This window comes from Podarcis vaucheri (genome assembly GCF_965113315.1).
Source record: "Podarcis vaucheri genome assembly, chromosome: 10".
Classification (NCBI taxonomy): Eukaryota; Metazoa; Chordata; class Lepidosauria; order Squamata; family Lacertidae; genus Podarcis; species Podarcis vaucheri.
This window is the reverse complement of record NC_138748.1, coordinates 73,077,971-73,096,365: the sequence shown is the minus strand read 5'-3', so window position 1 is coordinate 73,096,365 and position 18,395 is coordinate 73,077,971. Positions and strand designations below refer to the sequence as shown.

The window sequence follows — 18,395 nt, the reverse complement described above, 5'->3', positions numbered from 1 at the left end:
GGAGGGAGGAGGAAGAGGAGGAGAGAGGAAGGAGGGAAGGAGGGAAGGAGGAGGGAGACGCAGCCGCCGCGCCGGGGACAGGCAGGTACCGGAGCAGGATGAGGCCTCCTCCCTCCCTCCCTCCCCCGGGCAGGATCCTCTCGCCCCCCAAAAGAGACCCCCCCGTCCCTCACCCCCCCCCGCCAGCCCCACTCACGAGGCTTGGCTTCAAAACCCCTCTGTCTTCTTTCCCTTCTTCCTTCCTTCCATCCATCCTTCTTTCCTTCCTTCCATTCCTTCTTCCTTCCCTTCTTTTCATCCTCCCTTCCATCCTTCCCTTCCTTTCTCTTCCCACCCCACTCTTTCTTTCTCTCTCTCTCCTTCCTTCTTTCCATCCTCCCACCCACCCTTCCATCCCCCCTCCCTCACCCCCCGCCAACCCCACTCACGGGGGGGGGAGGAATTTGGGGGCCCCCACCCCCGTGGCTTAGCTTCAGAGCGGAGGGGGAAACCCCTCTGCCTTCTTTCCCTTCTTCCTTCCTTCCTCCCTTCCATCCTTCCTTCCATCCCTTCTTCCTTCCCTTCCCTTCTTCTTTCCATCCTCCCATCCGCCCTTCCATCCTTCCCTTCCCACCCCAGTCTTCCTCTCCCTCCCTCCCTCCCTCCCTCCTTCCTTCCATCCATCCATCCATCCCTTCTTCCTCCCCTTCCCTTCTTCTTTCCATCCTCCCATCCGCCCTTCCATCCTTCCCTTCCCACCCCACTCTTCCTCTTACTCTCTCTCTCTCTTTCTTTCCTTCCTTCCTTCCTTCCTTCCTTCTTCTGGTGCCCTCCCACCAGGTGCCAAGGGGATCAGTGAACCGCCCTGAGACCTGCAGGTATAGGGCACATAGCTGTCAACTTTCAGATTTGAAAAGAAGGGATCAACAGCCTCGAAAATAAGGGATCAGCAGCCTCACCTGTCCCGGGGACAGTCTACAAGATATCTAACAATCCGGGATAGCAGCGGGAAAGGGCACTGGAATAAGGGAATTTCCCGCAAAAAAAAGGGAAGGTTGACAGCAATGATAGGGCAGTAGACAAATTCAAACAACAACCACCGCCTTCAGAAGACATTTGAAAGCAAATCTGTATTCGGAAGTGTTTTGGATTTTTTTTAAAAAAAATGTTTAATGTTTCATTATGCTTTTATATTTGCTGGCTGACTCCTCTGCATCCCATAATATCTGGAGCAGAACTGCCCACCTCTGTGCACCATTGCTTTTTATATTACTTATTTATTCAGTTTATGTCCCACCTAAAAGAGCAATAATAATAATAATAATAATAGAATTTGTTGTTACTGTTTTGCTTGCTTTACTTTCATGTACTTTGTACAAAATGTAGGAACTCAATACATACAATTTTAAGAGAAGGGTAATATTTTTTGCAATGTAGGGTCCCCACTATGGACCTGCTTGCCACCAACATTGCAAAAAAGATTACGATTATTATTATTATACTGCCCTATACCCACAGGGTAGGCCACAGCATAAAACCACAAAGAAATAATAAAGTGTTAGCTCCTACAAATAATCTTTTTACAAATAATAAAGATTTACAAAACTAAAAGCATTCTCCACCCGCTGTGAGTCCCGTTGTTACTTAGAATAAATGTTTCATATAGTCTTAAATGGGAAATTGGGATGCAGAAAGGGGAGGTATGGGGAAGTCGGTGAAGTAAGGTTTAAGAAAAAAGGGTTTGAAATTATACATGTTTGTTTGTGTGTTTGTTTGTTTGTATTGTATAATGTTTGTGTTTATAAAAATTGTGAAAAACTAATAAAAATTATATATAAAAATATATATAGTCTTAAATGAGCCAGGCATTTTGCATACATGGAAGGCACTGATTGACTTCCATGTGCCTCAATATCTAATTCCCACACATGGGGTGCCCCTAATATGCTCCCTGTTTTCATCCTTTCAACAGCTCCTTGTATATTAATTCAGGAATCTTTAACCTAGCCTGGTAGAGCAGCCAGGGCAGAATTTTGAGCACTCAACAGCTGAGACTTGTGTCCTCTTGCTGGCTGTTCAGTGCTCTCCAAATCTTGCCCTTCTTTTATTTATTTTCTTCTCTTTTTTTGTCTTTATTTTCCTCCAAGGAGCTCAAAGTGGCACACGCGGTTCTCCCCAGTCCCCACAACCCTTTGAGGGAGGCTGGAGAGGCAGTGACTGGCCCGAGATCGCCCATTGAGCTTCATGGCTGGCCGGGATTCGAACCCTGGACTCCCAGGGCCTAGTCGGACACACTCTAACCACTACACCGCACTGACCTGACTTTATATTGCCAGGCTGATGCTTTGGGGACGGGCCACCACGAGACGGACAGAGCACCCGCCAGCCCCACCCAGGGCATGGGAAACCTGTGAGCAGGATGAGGGCCGTTCTGCATGCTCCACGGCGGGTCCTGCAACTCACCCTTGCCATCATCAAGCCTGATGCCGTGGCTCACCCTCTCTTCCTCGAGGTAAGGACCAAAGAAGGTAAGGAGAGCCAGCAGGATCCGGCCAATGGCTCTTCCAGCTTCCTGTGGCCGACCAAATGCCCCAAAGCAAAACCCACAAGTAGGACATCAACACAGCTAAAAGGTAAAGGACCCCTGGATTTTTAAGTCCAGTCAAAGGTGACTATGGGGTGCGGCGCTTATCTCGCTTTCAGGCCAAGGGAGCCGGTGTTCGTCCGCAGACGGCTTTCCAGGTCATGTGGCCAGCAGGACTAAACTGCTTCTGGAGCAACGGGACACCGTGACGGAAACCAGAGTGCATGGAAACACCGTTTACCTTCTCGCCACAGTGGTACCTATTTATCTAGTTGCACTGGTGTGCTTTCGAACTGCTAGGTTGGCAGGAGCTGGGACTGAGCAACGGGAGCTCACCTTGTCGTGGGGATTTGAACCGCTGACTTTCTGATCAGAGGGGGTCTACTTTGAAGGCCTATTAGCGGGGCACCCGGGCGCCGGGCTCACAGGGGTGCCAGGCTGAGATTCCAGGGCCCGAGAGGTGGAGCTAAGTTAAGAAGAACAACGTGTAGTAATAAATTATTATTATTATTATTATTATTATTATTATTATTATTCATTTCTATACAGTGGTACCTCGGGTTAAGTACTTAATTCGTTCCGGAGGTCCGTTCTTAACCTGAAACTGTTCTTAACCTGAAGCACCACTTTAGCTAATGGGGCCTCCCGCTGCGCGATTTCTGTTCTCATCCTGAAGCAAAGTTCTTAACCTGAAGCACTATTTCTGGGTTAGCGGAGTCTGTAACCTGAAGCGTCTGTAACCCGAGGTACCACTGTACCGCTATATGTTTTAAAGAAAAAAATCTCAAAGAGGTTTACATGTAAACATCAAACAAAACAATCCAGAATAAAACAAATTAAATGTCGATTTCCCCCCAAGGTTTCCCATTGCTGGGCTGTTGAAATCCCAGCTGCATTTCACATCCATGTCATAAGCTCTTGCGTGTTGTTGGTCCACATATTCAGCAGTGACAGTTGGAGGGGGGAGGGAGGCCTGAACAGGTGATTTAATTATTTTAGATGCTTTCTGCTCCAATATTTCACAGTTGCCACACCCCAAAGGAGAGACCTAAAGGGGCAATTTGCCCTGTGTGTCTTTCCCTTAGGGGCTGCCCCACTGTCTGGTATTAGAAATAACTCTGAGCAGCTGCTTACGGAGCAGTTCCGGAGCACAGCTGTCAACCGTCCCTTATTTGGCAGGAAAGTCCCTTATCCCAGCACCGTGTCCTGCTGCTGTCCCTTATTGATGATGTCCCTTAAATTTCCCGGGTTTCAAAGGAAGCAGCTCCTCTCCCTCCCTCCCAGGGAGGAGGGAGGCTCCAACTGTGTTGCTTGGCTGCGTTGCTCACCCAATAAGGAGTCTAAGAACGACTGGGGGGTGGAGCTTGCATGCCTTGTGCCGATCAAATCGGCCGCGTTGCCTGGGGACTCGCCTTTGCTCAGCGCTTCCCAGCGCAGAGGTGACGGTGGTTTTCCTTGCTGTGTCCCCTTTGCCGGGTTGCTGCGCTGTGGGAACCACCGCTTGAAGCTTCATTTGGCTGCTGGCTGGGCTTTCTGCCTTTGGCTCCGAGGGGCTCAGAAGTTGAACCTACCTGTGCTCTGAAAATCCCTTATTTTGGCTGCCGATCCCTTATTTTCGAGGCTGCTGGGCCCTTATTTTCAAATCTGTAAGTTGACAGCTATGTTCCAGAGAGCTTTGCCGTGAGATACGCTCGAGGTTGTGGCCAGTAGACTCAAACCTGGCTCCCAAGGCTGCAAAAAGTCTACCCACTGCCCCCTTCTGCCCTTCTCCTTGTCTCTAGCGTTGGCTTCAGACCGACTCGTCCTCTTCTCTTCCCAGGCTGTGCACCAGACCATCCTGGACAACCGGTTATTGATCGTCAGGAGCAAGGATGTGACGTGGAGCAGGCAGGAGAGCCAGAAGTTCTACCAGGAGCACTCAGGTCAGGACCCCACCCCACAAAAAATATACCCCGTTGCTAAGTCCAGGAAGTAGGTGGGGTCAGCAGAGAATCCAGGGAGGGGCACTTAGATGGCTCTAATCCGGGGAAAACATGGAAGCTGTTTCCTTACTTAGAACCATAGAATCTTAGAGTTGGGACCCCCAAAGGTCCTGTAGTCCAACCCTCTGCATTGCAGGAATGTCAGCTCAGACGCCCATGACACATGCAACTCATGGCAGTTACCCATTGGTCCATGCAGCTAGTGGGGCAAGTTAGGAGCCCACTGCAGGTACACAAAGAATTATTATTATTATTATTATTATTATTATTATTATTATTATTATTATTATCGAAAAGCTGACAGAATATGCAGAATTAGACGGCCTATCAGAAAAAATAAAGAATAAATCAAAACGGGAATTTGCTTCAAAATGGGAGGTTTTCAAAGACTATTTGAAATATAAATATAGGAGTTTAAATTCGGTTGCAGCATTCGAGGAACTTCAGTAATAGTTGCAAGGCAGATATAAGAATTAAGATATATTAAGAAAAAGTTCAAGAATGATAAAAGTGTGTACTGGCAATAAGTTATATAAAATGGAAATATGGAACAGACGGGAGGTTGGGTCTTTAGTGTTAAGACCAATTTATGTCCTATTGTTTGTTAAGAAAATTCAGTATCTACTGTTACTCCTGTGTGTAATTTGGTATTTGTGTTTTCCCGTTTTTGTTTTCTTGCTGTTTCAATTAAAAGAAAAAAGAAAAAAAATATTATTATTAGTGATTTTTTTAACAATACTTTTTAACAGTTTCCAAGTATAAGAATCCAAAAGACACCTCAATATATCCATATCAAATCACAATACCAAGTCAAATATCAATTAATCAAATATCCAGTTGTATCATTTTGGTCCGGTCCCCCGTCCCCCACGTATTACAGGTTTAATGATTGATTGATTGATTGATTGATTGATTCTGCTTCCAAAGCCTTATTGAATCCAGTTGTGTTCCAATCATAATAGTAATCCTCTCAACAGCTGCAGTGTTTATAACTTCTGCCCGTATTAACACATTCAATAATCCACCTCTGTGATTCTGTTATGATTAATCACCCGCACCCAAAGGTCTCAGGGCAGGCTGCAACATTGAAACGCAATCTTGTGGGCTCTCCTTCCTTGGAGGTTTTCAAGCAGAGGTTGGATGGCCATCTGTCAGGGATGAGGACCTTGAGGTCCATGAATAACCATAGTTTAGAGGTCCCTAAGGAAGTTAGATTATCCTCCACCAGGGCCAGGGCCTTCTCAGTGGTGGCTCCGACCTGGTGGAATGCTCTGTCCCATGAGACCAGGGCCCTACAGGTTTTAACTTCCTTCCACAGGGCCTGTAAGACAGAACTATTCCACCTGGCTTTCAATTTGAACTTAGCCTGATCTTTTATTCCCCTTCCTTTCCCTTCTGCCCCCCTTTTATGAAGATCACCCGCTCTGAGACCCCACAGCTAATTCTCCCCTGGTCTCCTCGCTGGCCCAAATAGGACTAATTTAGCCAGCTAGCCCTGGGGATCATCTAATGGTTATTGGATGGATTTCCCCCCTAAATTGATTTTTGAATTCTGAATTGATTGTTACTCACATTTTATACTGTATTTTATGCTGTTTTTTGTTGCATCAATTAAGTGTTTTAAATTTGTTGTTAGCCGCCCTGAGCCCAGTTTTCTGAACCGGGAAGGGCGGGGTATAAATAAATTATTATTATTATTATTATTATTATTATTATTATTATTATTTAGTTGAGATTCCTACATTGCAGGGGTTAGACTAGATGACCCTCGGGGGTCTCTACAATTCTGATTCTGTGGTCTTGAACACAGTTTAGAACAAGCTCGCACGCGATGTCCTTCATACTGGTTATGACAAGTGTCCTACATGGAATTAATGCATCCAAGTAGGAACTGTGTCTTGTCCGGGGTAGACATGAAACTTTTCGTGTGGAGCCTAGGAAGCTAGCTTTTACTGAGCCCAAGGGCCAGATTTCGGTTTGATGAGGCCCTCAGCTACTGGAGGTAATGGGGCCCTTGATATGTCCAGCTGTCCTTTGTCCACAACAAATTGCCGCTGTTTTTTTTCTGTTGAATATATGCTATATGGTAATTGATGGACCTAATAGCTATCTAAAGCCATTTGCATGTGTTGCCCTGCAACCAGTCCATGCAGAATGTAGGCACCCTATATATAGAAAGGAGCAAACCATGGATATTTTAGGGAGCAGGCTAGCAGGTGGGGCCCATGACTTACATCAAAGGAGCCTACACAACACAAAACACTCTTGTTGTATGTAGGTTTTATACTTACTGGTTTTTCATTTTATATTTTGGTAATGTACATCCAGGTTTTTTTCCTTTCAACCGGGGCCCTAAGCTATAGTTTGTTTAGCTTATACATAAACCCGGCGCTGCTGAGTCAGACCATCAGAGCATCTCACACAAAGCTGCCAACCCTCACTGACAGCATTTGCACGCCAGGGTTTTAGGTAGGAATAATAATAATAATTTATTATTTATACACTGCCCATCTGGCTAGGTTTCCCCAGCCACTCTGGGCAACTCCCGACAGAATTAAAAATAGAATCAAACATTAAATACTCCCCTGAACAGGGCTGCCTTCAGATGTCTTCTAAAAGTCAGATAGTTGTCTATTTCCTTGGCATTTGATTGAAGAGTGTTCCACAGGGCAGGCGCCACCACCGAGAAGGCCCTCTACCTGGTTCCCTGTAACTTGGCTTCTCGCGGTGAGGGAACCACCAGAAGGCCCTCGGTGCTGGACCTCAGTGTCCGGGTAGAACGATGGAGTCTCTCGCGACCTTGCCTGGAGATTGAATTTGAGACCTTCTGTATGCAAGGCAGGCGGTCTGCAACTGAACTGGGGCCCTTCTCCAAGAGTGTGTGCTCGGGGCCCTGGTGGCCTTCAAGAGATGGAAGTCACACGAAACAGGAAGGCTCTTGCAGTTTGTACACAGCGCAGGTGGAGAACCGCAGGCTGGGGCAGATGCGAGTTGGAGTCCAGCTCTGGTGTGCCACCCATGGGAAAGTGTTGGATTCTCAGGCCGCAGTCAGAGGTAACTGGCCACACTCCAGGCATTCGGCCTGAGATCCTTGTTGACCTCCCCATCTGCGTCCCCGGCAGGATACAGGCAAGGTCACTATCAGCGATCCCACTCAGCGTGAGAGGGACACACCTCTCCTCCCTCCTCCCTGCTTCCCTCAGGGAGGGGGAAAGAGACAGACAGAAATCTATTTACATGTCTTTATTTCTGTCATTGCAGCAGTACAGAGAAACACGTCTGCACTCTCCAGTCTCCAACAGTAGAGAGACAAACTCCACCCCTGTACTTCCAGTACAGGTCAGATGACACTCTGAGCTAACATCCGGTGCTCAGTACAGTGAATAGACTGCCCCTTTGTTCTCACGGTACAGTCCCCAACAGTCACATCCTGTTTTGCATTCCAGCCAGCTGCAGCTCGCTCTGGCATTGCTGCTTTTTCCTGACAGAAAGGACGGCAATAACTCCCGGGAAGGGTGCTCTCAAGACCTCTCCCAGAAGCGTGTCTTGGTCTCAGGGCTCTCGATCTCTTTTTCAGGACGTTTCTTCTACCAGAGGCTGGTGGAATTCATGGCCAGGTATGTCCGCGGCATAAGTATGTCTTTTAATTAATTGAGATTTTTTCAAGGAAATAAAATTTGCATAATACAAAACACATAAGACATAACAGAGGCTGGTGGGAATTGTAGTTCAAAACATCTGGATGATACCAGGTTGGTGCCCTAATTTTTATTATTATTAATTATTATTATTATTATTATTATTATTATTATTATTATTATTATTATTACTATTAATACTATTACAGTGGTGCCCCGCAAGACGAATGCCTCGCAAGAAGGAAAACTTGCTAGACGAAAGATTTTTCCGTTTTGGAGGTGCTTCGCAAAACGAATTTCCTATGGGCTTGCTTCACAAGACAGCAATGTCTTGCGAGTTCCTGCTGGGTTTCCCCCCCCCCCTTTTTCTAAGCCACTAAGCCGCTTATCAGCTGATCCGATCAGCAGATAAGCCGCTAAAAGCCGCTAATAGCGCTAATCCGCTAATCCTTCAATGGGCTTGCTTTGCAAGACGAAAAAACCGCTAGACGAAGAGAATCACAGAACGGATTCTTTTCGTCTTGCGAGGCACCACTGTATTATTATTTTCCCATTTCTATGCCACTTTATATTTAAAGAACAAATTTCTCTTTTTTTGAAATCATTTTTATTTGGTTTTTACAATGCAAAATTATATTTTAAAAATTCAATTACATATCCATATAAAGAGATTCCCCTGAGTCTCAGGATTTCTCTCCCCCCCCCCTTCCCTGGAGTCCCTTTTAAATCATTGAAAACTGCATCTCCTCCAAACTCTACAACTATTATATCATTCCTTGTTTTCCATGGTAATTGTTACACTACAAGTGAAATCAAAATCCTGCCAATGTTTCCATCTGCTTACGGCGGCCTCTTTAAAAAGTTGTAAATTTCGCCCATTCTTTTATAAACTTTTTGTCCTCTCGGTTCCTGAGTTTTCCAGTCAGCTTTGGCATTTCAGCACAGTCCACCGGCTTCTTGGTTTGCCATTAACGAACAAATCTCAACGTGGTTTACAACACCTGGATAACTCAGTCGGGTAAAGCATGGTGCTGATAATCCCAAGTTTGCAGGTTCGATTCCCGTGTGGGACAGCTGCATATTCCTTCATTGCTGAGGGGTTGGAGTAGAAGTGGTGTCCAAACTTTTTTCAAAGAGGGCCAGATTTGATGAAGTGAAGGGCTGTGAGGGCCGACCGAAGGGTCAGCCAAAGTTGTTAGCCTTTTTTTGGATTGAACTTGTTGAGGTTCGACAGTTGAATTTGCTGCCAAGGAGTGTGGTGGAGTCTCCTTCTTTGGAGGTCTTTAAGCAGAGGCTTTACAACCATATGTCAGGAGTGCTCTGATGGTGTTTCCGGCTTGGCAGGGGGTTGGACTCGATGGCCCTTGTGGTCTCTTCCAACTCTAGGACTCTATGATTCTAGGTTTTTTTAGCATTGAAGTTGTTGAGGTTTGTTTAGGATTTTACCCCAGGAAATAAACTGCTACAGGGGCCAAGTTAAACTGACTGGACTGGATTAGGCCCCCAAAACAGGCCTTGGACATGCCTGGGTCCCTTCTAACTCTGCAATTCTATCTATGGAATCATCAGATAAAACAACCCAGACTAAAACTTTCTTTCTTTCTTTCTTTCTTTCTTTCTTTCTTTCTTTCTTTGCACATTAAAATGCTTAGCAAATATACAGCTTGAGCATAGGCAGAGAGAAATTAAACCATGAGTAGGCAACCTAAGGTCAATGGGCCGGATGCAGCCCAATCGCCTTCTCAATCTGGCCCGCGGACGGTCCAGGAATCGATTTGTTTTTACATGAGTAGAATGTCAACTTTTATTTAAAATGCATCTCTGGGTTATTTGTGGGGCCTGCCTGGTGTTTTTACATGAGTAGAATGTGTGCTTTTATTTACAGTGGTGCCCCGCAAGACGAATGCCTAATGCCTCGCAAGACGGAAAACTCGCTAGACGAAAGAGTTTTCCGTTTTGGAGGTGCTTCGCAAAATGAATCTCCTATGGGCTTGCTTCGCAAGACGAAAATGTCTTGCGAGTTCCTGCGGGTTTTTTTTCCTTCCCCCCCCTTTTTCTAAGCCGCTAAGCCACTTATCAGCTGATCCGATAAGCTGATAAGCCGCTAAAAGCCGCTAATAGCGCTAATCCTCTAATCCGTCAATGGGCTTGCTTCGCAAGACGAAAAAACCGCTAGACGAAGAGAATCACAGAACGGATTCTTTTTGTCTTGCGAGGCACCACTGTAAAATGCATCTCTGGGTTATTTGTGGGGCATAGGAATTCGTTCATTTTTTCCCCTTCAAAATATAGTCTGGCCCCCCCACAAGGTCTGAGGGATGGTGGACCGGCCCCCGGCTGAAATATTTGCTGACCCCTGAATTAGACACTCCATCAGTACACTGCTCCCGTGTTGAATCTCCAGAGACACACTATTCATCCTTTTTTTTATAACTTTATTGCAAAACACATATAACAACATGGACAAACAAAGAGAGTACCTCAATGACAACTAAACATTAACAACACATCGTCTAACATCACACACACTTTTGACTCCCGATTCACCTCATTGTGCTTTCTACATATTCTTCACCTTTTCGCCTTTCCTGTTACATCTGTTACATGCAGACGAAAACTATTTTCAAGCTCCGAGGAAAATATTTCCGAGCCTTCTCTTAAGTGACGTTTTGCTTTCCCCAGTCGACAGCCTGCCATCCAGAGACCGTCACTTGGTTGCAATTGGACCTGTGCCAGTCGCAAAAGGCAACTGGCGCCTGGCCAGTTTTGAACACTGGAAGGGAGATATCCTGGGCCAAGGCCACCTAGGGCTTTTAAGATTTATCGCCTGTGCTTTTGACTTGTGCATGGAAGCCAGTTGGTCGCCAGTCCGGCTTCTTGCAAGATCCATGTGACGCGACCCCCCTGACCTTCCTTGCGCCTTCTCTCTCCTCCTTTCCAGCGGCCCCATGAGGACATACATCCTTGCCCACGAGGAAGCCATCCCGCTCTGGAGGTCTCTGATGGGTCCCACCAGGGTTTTCCGTGCCCAGCACACAGACCCAGAGTCCATCCGCGGGTCGTTTGGCCTCACGGACACTCGGAACACCGTCCACGGCTCAGGTGAGTCCGGGAGGGGCGGGAAATGGGGAGCAGGAGAACTTTGGACAAGCTCTCCAAGCAACTTGTAAAAGATTCCTTTGCAAAGGAGCCCCAAAGTCTGGGCCCAGCAAAGAGGGCTAAGGAATCGTCGTAGCCAAGGGAGCGGGATTGTACCAAGGGATCCTTTGGAATCCACCATAAGATTCCTTCGTTGCAGGGGGTGGGACTCTCCTGGTCTGCCCTGCAGAGGACCTTAAGGTTCATGAATAACCATAGTTTAGAGGTCCCAGGCCCTAAGGAAGTACATCCTCCACCAGGGCCAGGGCCTTCTCAGTGATGGCTCCGACCTGGTGGAATGCTCTGTCCAATGAGACCAGGGCCCTGCAGGATTTAATCTCCTTCCGCAGACAGAGCTATTCCGCCTGGCTTTCAACTTGAACTTAGCCTGATCTTTTATTCCCCTTCCTTCCCTCCATCTCCCCTTCTTATGAAGATTACCCGCTCTGGGATCCCACAGCTAATTCTCCCCTGGTCTCCTCGCTGACCCAAGTAGGACCAATTCAGCCAGCTAGTGATTTCTAACACCTTGAAATCGAAGTGGGATTTTTACTGGCTGCTGGTGCAGCCAGCTGATTTCGAACTCCGCTCCAAAGGTCAGCCTGGCCCCACACTCGCTCAAATTTCTCTCCTCCCTTGCAGATTCGGCAGCATCAGCCAGCAGAGAAATCGCCTTCTTCTTCCCAGATTTCAATGAAGAGCAGTGGTACCAGCAAGAAGAGCCTCAGCTGCGGGAGAGGGAGGTCGGCCGTGACACCAAGGCGATCCCTCACCACGTGCCCAGAGATGGCTGGGCAGCGGCAGACTGAAGGACGCTTTGCACGGGAGACACTGCCAGAACGGATGCAGGGATTCTGCTTTGGAGATGGGGGGTCTCCTCCTCTCTTCTCCAAAATGAGTGCCAGCACTAAATGTGTCACAGCTTACTCAGGGATGGCTGCTGAGGTGTGTACGTCTCCCCACTGGATAAGAGCAGACATCTGCCAGGCTGTGCCAGACAGCCAATTTATCGCTTGCCCAGGCTGGGTTCAAGGATGCCCATGATATGGGGGTCAAGTAGAAGCTCTAAATTTCTTATTGACTTTGTTGTTGTTGAGTCGTTCAGTCATGTCCACCTCTTCGTGACCCCCTGGACCAGAGCACGCCAGGCACTCCTGTCTTCCACTGCCTCCCGCAGTTTGGTCAAAGCTTTGAGAACACTGTCCCACCATCTCGTCCTCTGTCGTCCCCTTCTCCTTGTGTCCTCCATCTTTCCCAACATCAGGGTCTTTTCCAGGGAGTCTTCTCTTCTCATGAGGTGGCCAAAGTCTTGGAGCCTCAGCTTCACGATCTGTCCTTCCAGTGAGCACTCAGCGCTGATTTCCTTAAGAATGGAGAGGTTTCATCTTCTTGCAGTCCATGGGACTCTCAAGAGTCTCCTCCAGCACCATAATTCAAAAGCATCCATTCTTCGGCGATCAGCCTTCTTTATGGTCCAGCTCTCACTTCCATACATCACTACTGGGAAAACCATAGCTTTAACTATACGGACCTTTGTCTGCAAGGTGATGTCTCTGCTTATTCACTTAAGCATGCCTTTTCTCTTGGTTGCAACTGCCATTTCCACAGGTCTGTGCCAAACTATGTACCCATGCCCACGTGCCGTCTTCACTGTGACCCACAAATTCCCAGTAACATTTACTGGGCAAGGGAGGGGTGGGGGCGTCATCAGGGTTTCATTGCCAAAGGGAGAGGTGCCTTGATTCCAGGTTGTCTGAAAAACATGATTCCTAATAGCGATAAACTCAACTTTTGATCCACAACGTGTGTCGGCTTCCTGTCATTTCTTGGTGAAGATAAAGGCAGATCCTCTGCACATGCCCAGACGTACTCTTTCCTTTTTGTTTTCCATGGTAGAGAACCAACTCTGGAAACAAACTCAGGAGCTGAATCGCAGGCAGTCTTGCTGCTGTCGGGGGTGAGGCTGGGGCACAATGCTTAGAAAGTCCTGCTGGCAACCAGGTTAAGTGGAAGCGACTTGGACACAAATGCAGAGATAAAAGTATAAGAAGATCCTGTTGGGTCAGTATCCCTGAAGGAGCGTCTCAACCCCCGTCGTTCAGCCCAGACACAGGTCCAGCGCCGAGGGCCTTCTGGCAGTTCCCTCCCTGTGAGAAGCAAAGCTACAGGGAACCAGGCAGAGGGCCTTCTTGGTGGTGGCGCCCACCCTGTGTAACGCCCTCCCACCAGATGTCAAGGAAATAAAACAACCTGACTTTTTTTCCTATATAAATATAAGTTTTTTAACATATCATTTTCCACAGTAATTAAACATACTTTTACATCTTATACAATTTTTGACTTCCATCAATCTCGTCTGAAAATTTTCCAGTCTAATCTCTTAGTATACATTTCTTACTTTCCCTATTACATTTAAGTCTCATAGCTGATATCTCTATTCTTTTTCTACTTTGTAACCTTTCATATATTTCTCCTTACAAAACTTCTTGTAGTCCTACTGGCGTAATTAAAACTATCTGACTTTTAGAAGACATCTGAAGGCAGCCCTGTTCAGGGAAGTTTTTAATGTTTGATATTTTATTGCTTTTATTATTATTATTAATACAGTGGTGCCCCGCAAGACGAGTGCCTCGCAAGACGGAAAACCCGCTAGACGAAAGGGTTTTCCGTTTTGGAGGTGCTTCGCAAAACAAATTTCCTATGGGCTTGCTTCGCAAGACGAAAATGTCTTGCGAGTTCCTGCGGGGTTTTTTCCTTTTTCCCAAGCCGCTAAGCCATTTATCAGCTGATCCTAAGCTGCTAAGCCGCTTAACAGCTGATCCCCTAAGCCGCTTATCAGCTGAGCCGCTAAGCCCACTAAGCCGCTAATAGTGCTCATCTGCTAAGCCGCTAATGGGCTTGCTTCGCAAGACGAAAAAACCGCAAGACGAAGAGACTTGCAGAACGGATTCTTTTTGTCTTGCGAGGCACCACTGTATTCTGTTGAGAGCCGCCCAGAGTGGCTGGGGAAGCCCAGCCAGATGCACAGGGAATAAAGTATTATTAGTAGTATTGGTATAATTATTACCCATCTAGGGCAGCATTCTGTTCTCGCAGGGGCTTAACAGAAGCCTACAACAGGATCTGACAACGAGCCCTCTCCCCTCCTATGGTTTCCAGCATAACTCTCCAACTGTGGTTAGTAAGTGCTGATAAAACCTTTCCCTTGTGAAGCTGCCTCATCCTCTTTCAAAGCAGACCAAGTTGGTGGCCTCTGGTACGTCTTGTAAGAAGTGAATCCCGGAGTGCTTTGATTTAGGTACCTTTCAGTTTACACTGGGAAACAAAAATTTGTTGCATTGACACCTGCAGTTGTAACCTAATTTCGACGTGCTGATTTCAGATCTGAAGTTGGTTTTTGTTCTGTAAGCCCTCGTTTTTTTGCAATTCATGTTTTTCACTTTTCACCATAATCTTTGTTTTTCACAATGCAAGTATTCAATATTTTATTAAACACATAGGCAAAATAGTACAATATGAGTATAAATGTAAATGACTTATATAGCATTGAACATGACGTGTATAGCATTGAAAATGACATGTTTATCTAGGAACAGTTGGAGGTATGCAAAAAAATGTATTCCCTTGTTTACACATTTTTGTCTACTTGAAGAAGCCATGGTCTGATCTGAAAAATACAAATATTTAAGTTACAAATAAAGAAAAATTAAGTTTGCAAAACAATAATTACCATGTGGTTGGGGTAGATCAACGTGTCAGTGTCCACTTATCCCCAGTGTAAATATGACATATCGGCAAAAGTCGGAAAATTAAAGATAACTTTAAATTACACGAAAATTGATTTCAGATTTGAAACTAGCATTGAAAGAACATATAAGAACAGTTGAAAAATCTCATGCAACAGAAAATGAAAAAAAAATTGTTCCCCAGTGTTATGGATGAATTAAGGAGAAAGCGAATGGAGAAAAAGTCCTTCTCCCTCTCTCCTAACACCAGACCTCCTGGACACCCAACAAAGCTGAATGTTGGAAGATTCAGGAGAGGTAAAAGCAGCACATCGTCAAACTGTGGAACTCACTGCAGCAGGAGGCGGTGATGGTCGCCAAATTGGATGGCTTTAAAAGAGAATTGGACAAATTCAGAGAGAAGTGGGAGAGGACAGTCAATGGGTACTAGCCACAATGGCTCTGCTCTGCCCCACAGCTGGAGGCTGGAAACCGCAGGAGGGGAAAGTTGTCCTTGCTTCCTATGATAGGCATCTGTTTGGCCACTGTGAGAAGAATAGGATGCTGGACAAGATTGGCCACTGGCCTGATCCAGCATGCTCTTATGTTCTTAATGAATAAGTTTGTTTGTTTGTTTGTTTGTTTGTTTGTTTATAGCCCACTCATCTGGCTGGGTTTCCCCAGCCACTCCGGGCAGCTTCCAACAAACACTAAAACTACGCTAAAATCTCACACATTAAAAACTTCCCTGAACAGGGCTGCCTTCAGGTGTCTTCTAAAGGTCTGGTAGTTGTTTTTCTCTTTGACATCTGGTGGGAGGGAGTTCCACAGGGCGGGCGCCACTACCAAGAAGGCCCTCTGCCTGGTTCCCTGTAACTTGGCTTCTTGCAGTGACAGAACCGCCAGAAGGCCCTCAGCGCTGGACCTCAGTGTCCGGGCAGAACGATGGGAGAGGAGACGCTCCTTCAGGTATACTGGACTGAGGCCGTTTAGGGCTTTCAAGGTCAGCACCAACACTTTGAATTGTGCTCAGAAATGTACTGGGAGCCAGTCTTTCAGGACTGTTGTTATATGGTCTTGGCGGCCGCTCCCAGTCACCAGTCTAGCTGCCGCATTCTGGATTAGTTGCAGTTTCCAGGTCACCTTCAAAGTTAGCACCACGTAGAGCGCATGGCAGTAGTCCAAGCGGGAGATAACCAGAGCATGCACCACTCTGGCAAGACAGTCTGCAGGCAGGGAGGGTCTCATCCTGCATACCAGATGGAGCTGATAAATAGCTGCCCTGGATACAGAATTAACCTGCGCCTTTGTGGACACCTGGGAGTCCAAAATGGCTCCCAGGCTGCACACCTGGTCCTTCAGGGGCACAGTTACACCATTCAGGACCAGGGAATCCCCCACACCCGCCCACCCCCTGTCCCCCAAGATCAGTACTTCTGTCTTGTCAGGATTCAACCTCAATCCATTAGCCCCCATCCATCCATGAAAGGTACTGACATGTAAAGTGGGCTCAGAAAGATTCGGAATTAAATGTCTTCCTGATTTTAACTGCTTGGGGCTGCAAAAACCATGGTTTTCAAACACTTGGCTATTATGGTTCTGCAATACAACCATTCTGCTTGGCCCGAGGCTGCTGAGAAAGGCAGCCTGGATGAATTAGAATGGCATCTGCCAGAAGCTGATGGAGATTTCGGGGGCATGTCAGAAATCTGGAAGTTCCAGGGTGAAAAGTAATAAAAAGCAAATGACATTTCATCACTTGAAACAAGGGTGCACAACTCAATTATGTCAGCATTGATTTGGGTCGATTATGTCAGCACTGATGTGGGTCACAAGGGGGTTTAATAATGAACGCGCTACAGTCTCCTGAACGCCCTGCTGTGATTTCTGCTCCGTGGGGAGTGAACTGAATGACCGGCGGGAGCAATAATGTAACTTCACACAGTTGCAAGATGAAAATGATGAAATTAATTGCATCTCTCATCAAAGGGCGCTTCTGACAAGGGCGCAACCGAACAGAGGCGCAGCGGTGCAGCCTGTCTCTGGAGAGCAAACTTTTAATGGCTCCCTTGGCCTCTCGTTTGATTGTTATGGAAAAATATCCTGGCTAACGAACCCCCGACGGCGATGCCAGCTCCTCCCCATAAGCGCACCTCAGTGATCTGCCCCATAGAGACACCTCCCGGCTTTTGGGTGCAGGTCCCGAGGGGAGAGATTCAGCGATGGGAAATTCCATGCTGAGACCAAACCTATTAAACTGCTATTTAGAATAACCAGTTAATGACACCGGGGAAGAACTTTTAGAACTAAGATGTTCAGCAAACTCTTCTGGTTGATTTGCAAATGTTGAACGGGTTGCATGAATTGTTTGATGCAATACCACCTGGACTATTTGGAGACGGGGGCGTCAAGAAAGCTTCTCATGTGGTGGGGTTTGCTGCTTCGTTTGACAATGTCCTGACTCAGTCCTTGAGTAAAAGAAAGTCCTTTATCATAGAATCGCAGAGCTGGAAGGGAACCTGGGAGTCATCTAGTCCAGCCCCCTTAAATGCAGGAATCTCAGCCATGACAGATGGCCACTAATCTCTGCTTAAACACAGCACCCAGTTAAAGTATGGCACTTTTTGAAGGCCTAGATGGCTTTCAAAGGGGATTAGATTAATTCATGGATGAGAGAGCTATCGATGGCTACTATAATAATAATAATAAATACAGTGGTGCCTCGCAAGACGAAAAGAATCCGTTCTGTGATTCTCTTCGTCTAGCGGTTTCTTCGTCTTGCAAAGCAAGCCCATTGAAGGATTAGCGGATTAGCGCTATTAGCGGCTTTTAGCGGCTTTTAGCGGCTTTTAGCGGCTTATCTGCTGATCGGATCAGCTGATAAGCGGCTTAGCGGCTTAGAAAAAGGGGGGGAGGGGAAAAACCAGCAGGAACTCGCAAGACATTGTCGTCTTGCAAAGCAAGCCCATAGGAAATTCGTTTTGTGAAGCACCTCCAAAACGGAAAACTCTTTCGTCTAGCGGGTTTTGCGTCTTGCGAGGCATTCGTCTTGCGGGGCACCACTGTAATAATTTTTTCTTTATACCCCGCCCTTCCTGGTTCAGAAAACCAGACTCAGGGCGACTAACAACAAATTTAAAACACTTAATTGATGCAACAAAAAACAGCATAAAATACAGTATAAAACGTGAATAACAATTCAGAATTCAAAAATCAATTTGGGGGGGAAATCCATACAATAACCATTAGGCGATCACCAGGGCTAGCTGGCTAAATTAGTCCTATTTGGGCCAGCGAGGAGACCAGGGGAGAATTAGCTGTGGGATCTCAGAGTGGGTAATCTTCATAA

The 18,395-nt window shown here is 46.6% G+C and overlaps 1 protein-coding gene across 1 annotated transcript; it reads left to right on the top strand.

The window, feature by feature from the left end:
• Positions 1–25: 25 nt before the first annotated feature.
• On the top strand, positions 26–13,127 carry NME6 (NME/NM23 nucleoside diphosphate kinase 6). Its single transcript, XM_082239320.1, has 6 exons — positions 26–85; positions 2,316–2,491; positions 4,383–4,485; positions 8,123–8,162; positions 11,125–11,285; positions 11,964–13,127. Exons 2-6 carry the CDS (start codon positions 2,399–2,401, stop codon positions 12,128–12,130), a joined length of 564 nt encoding a protein of 187 aa, XP_082095446.1. The 5' UTR covers positions 26–85; positions 2,316–2,398; the 3' UTR covers positions 12,131–13,127.
• The last annotated feature ends 5,268 nt before the right edge of the window (positions 13,128–18,395 follow it).

Excerpts from the sequence above, each read along its gene's own strand:
- NME6 (XM_082239320.1), top strand. The coding sequence starts at position 2,399 with ATGAGGGCCGTTCTGCATGCTCCACGGCGGGTCCTGCAACTCACCCTT. Across the intron at positions 8,163-11,124 it reads CTGGTGGAATTCATGGCCAG|CGGCCCCATGAGGACATACA; the intron begins GTATGTCCGCGG and ends CCTCCTTTCCAG. Across the intron at positions 11,286-11,963 it reads GAACACCGTCCACGGCTCAG|ATTCGGCAGCATCAGCCAGC; the intron begins GTGAGTCCGGGA and ends CCTCCCTTGCAG.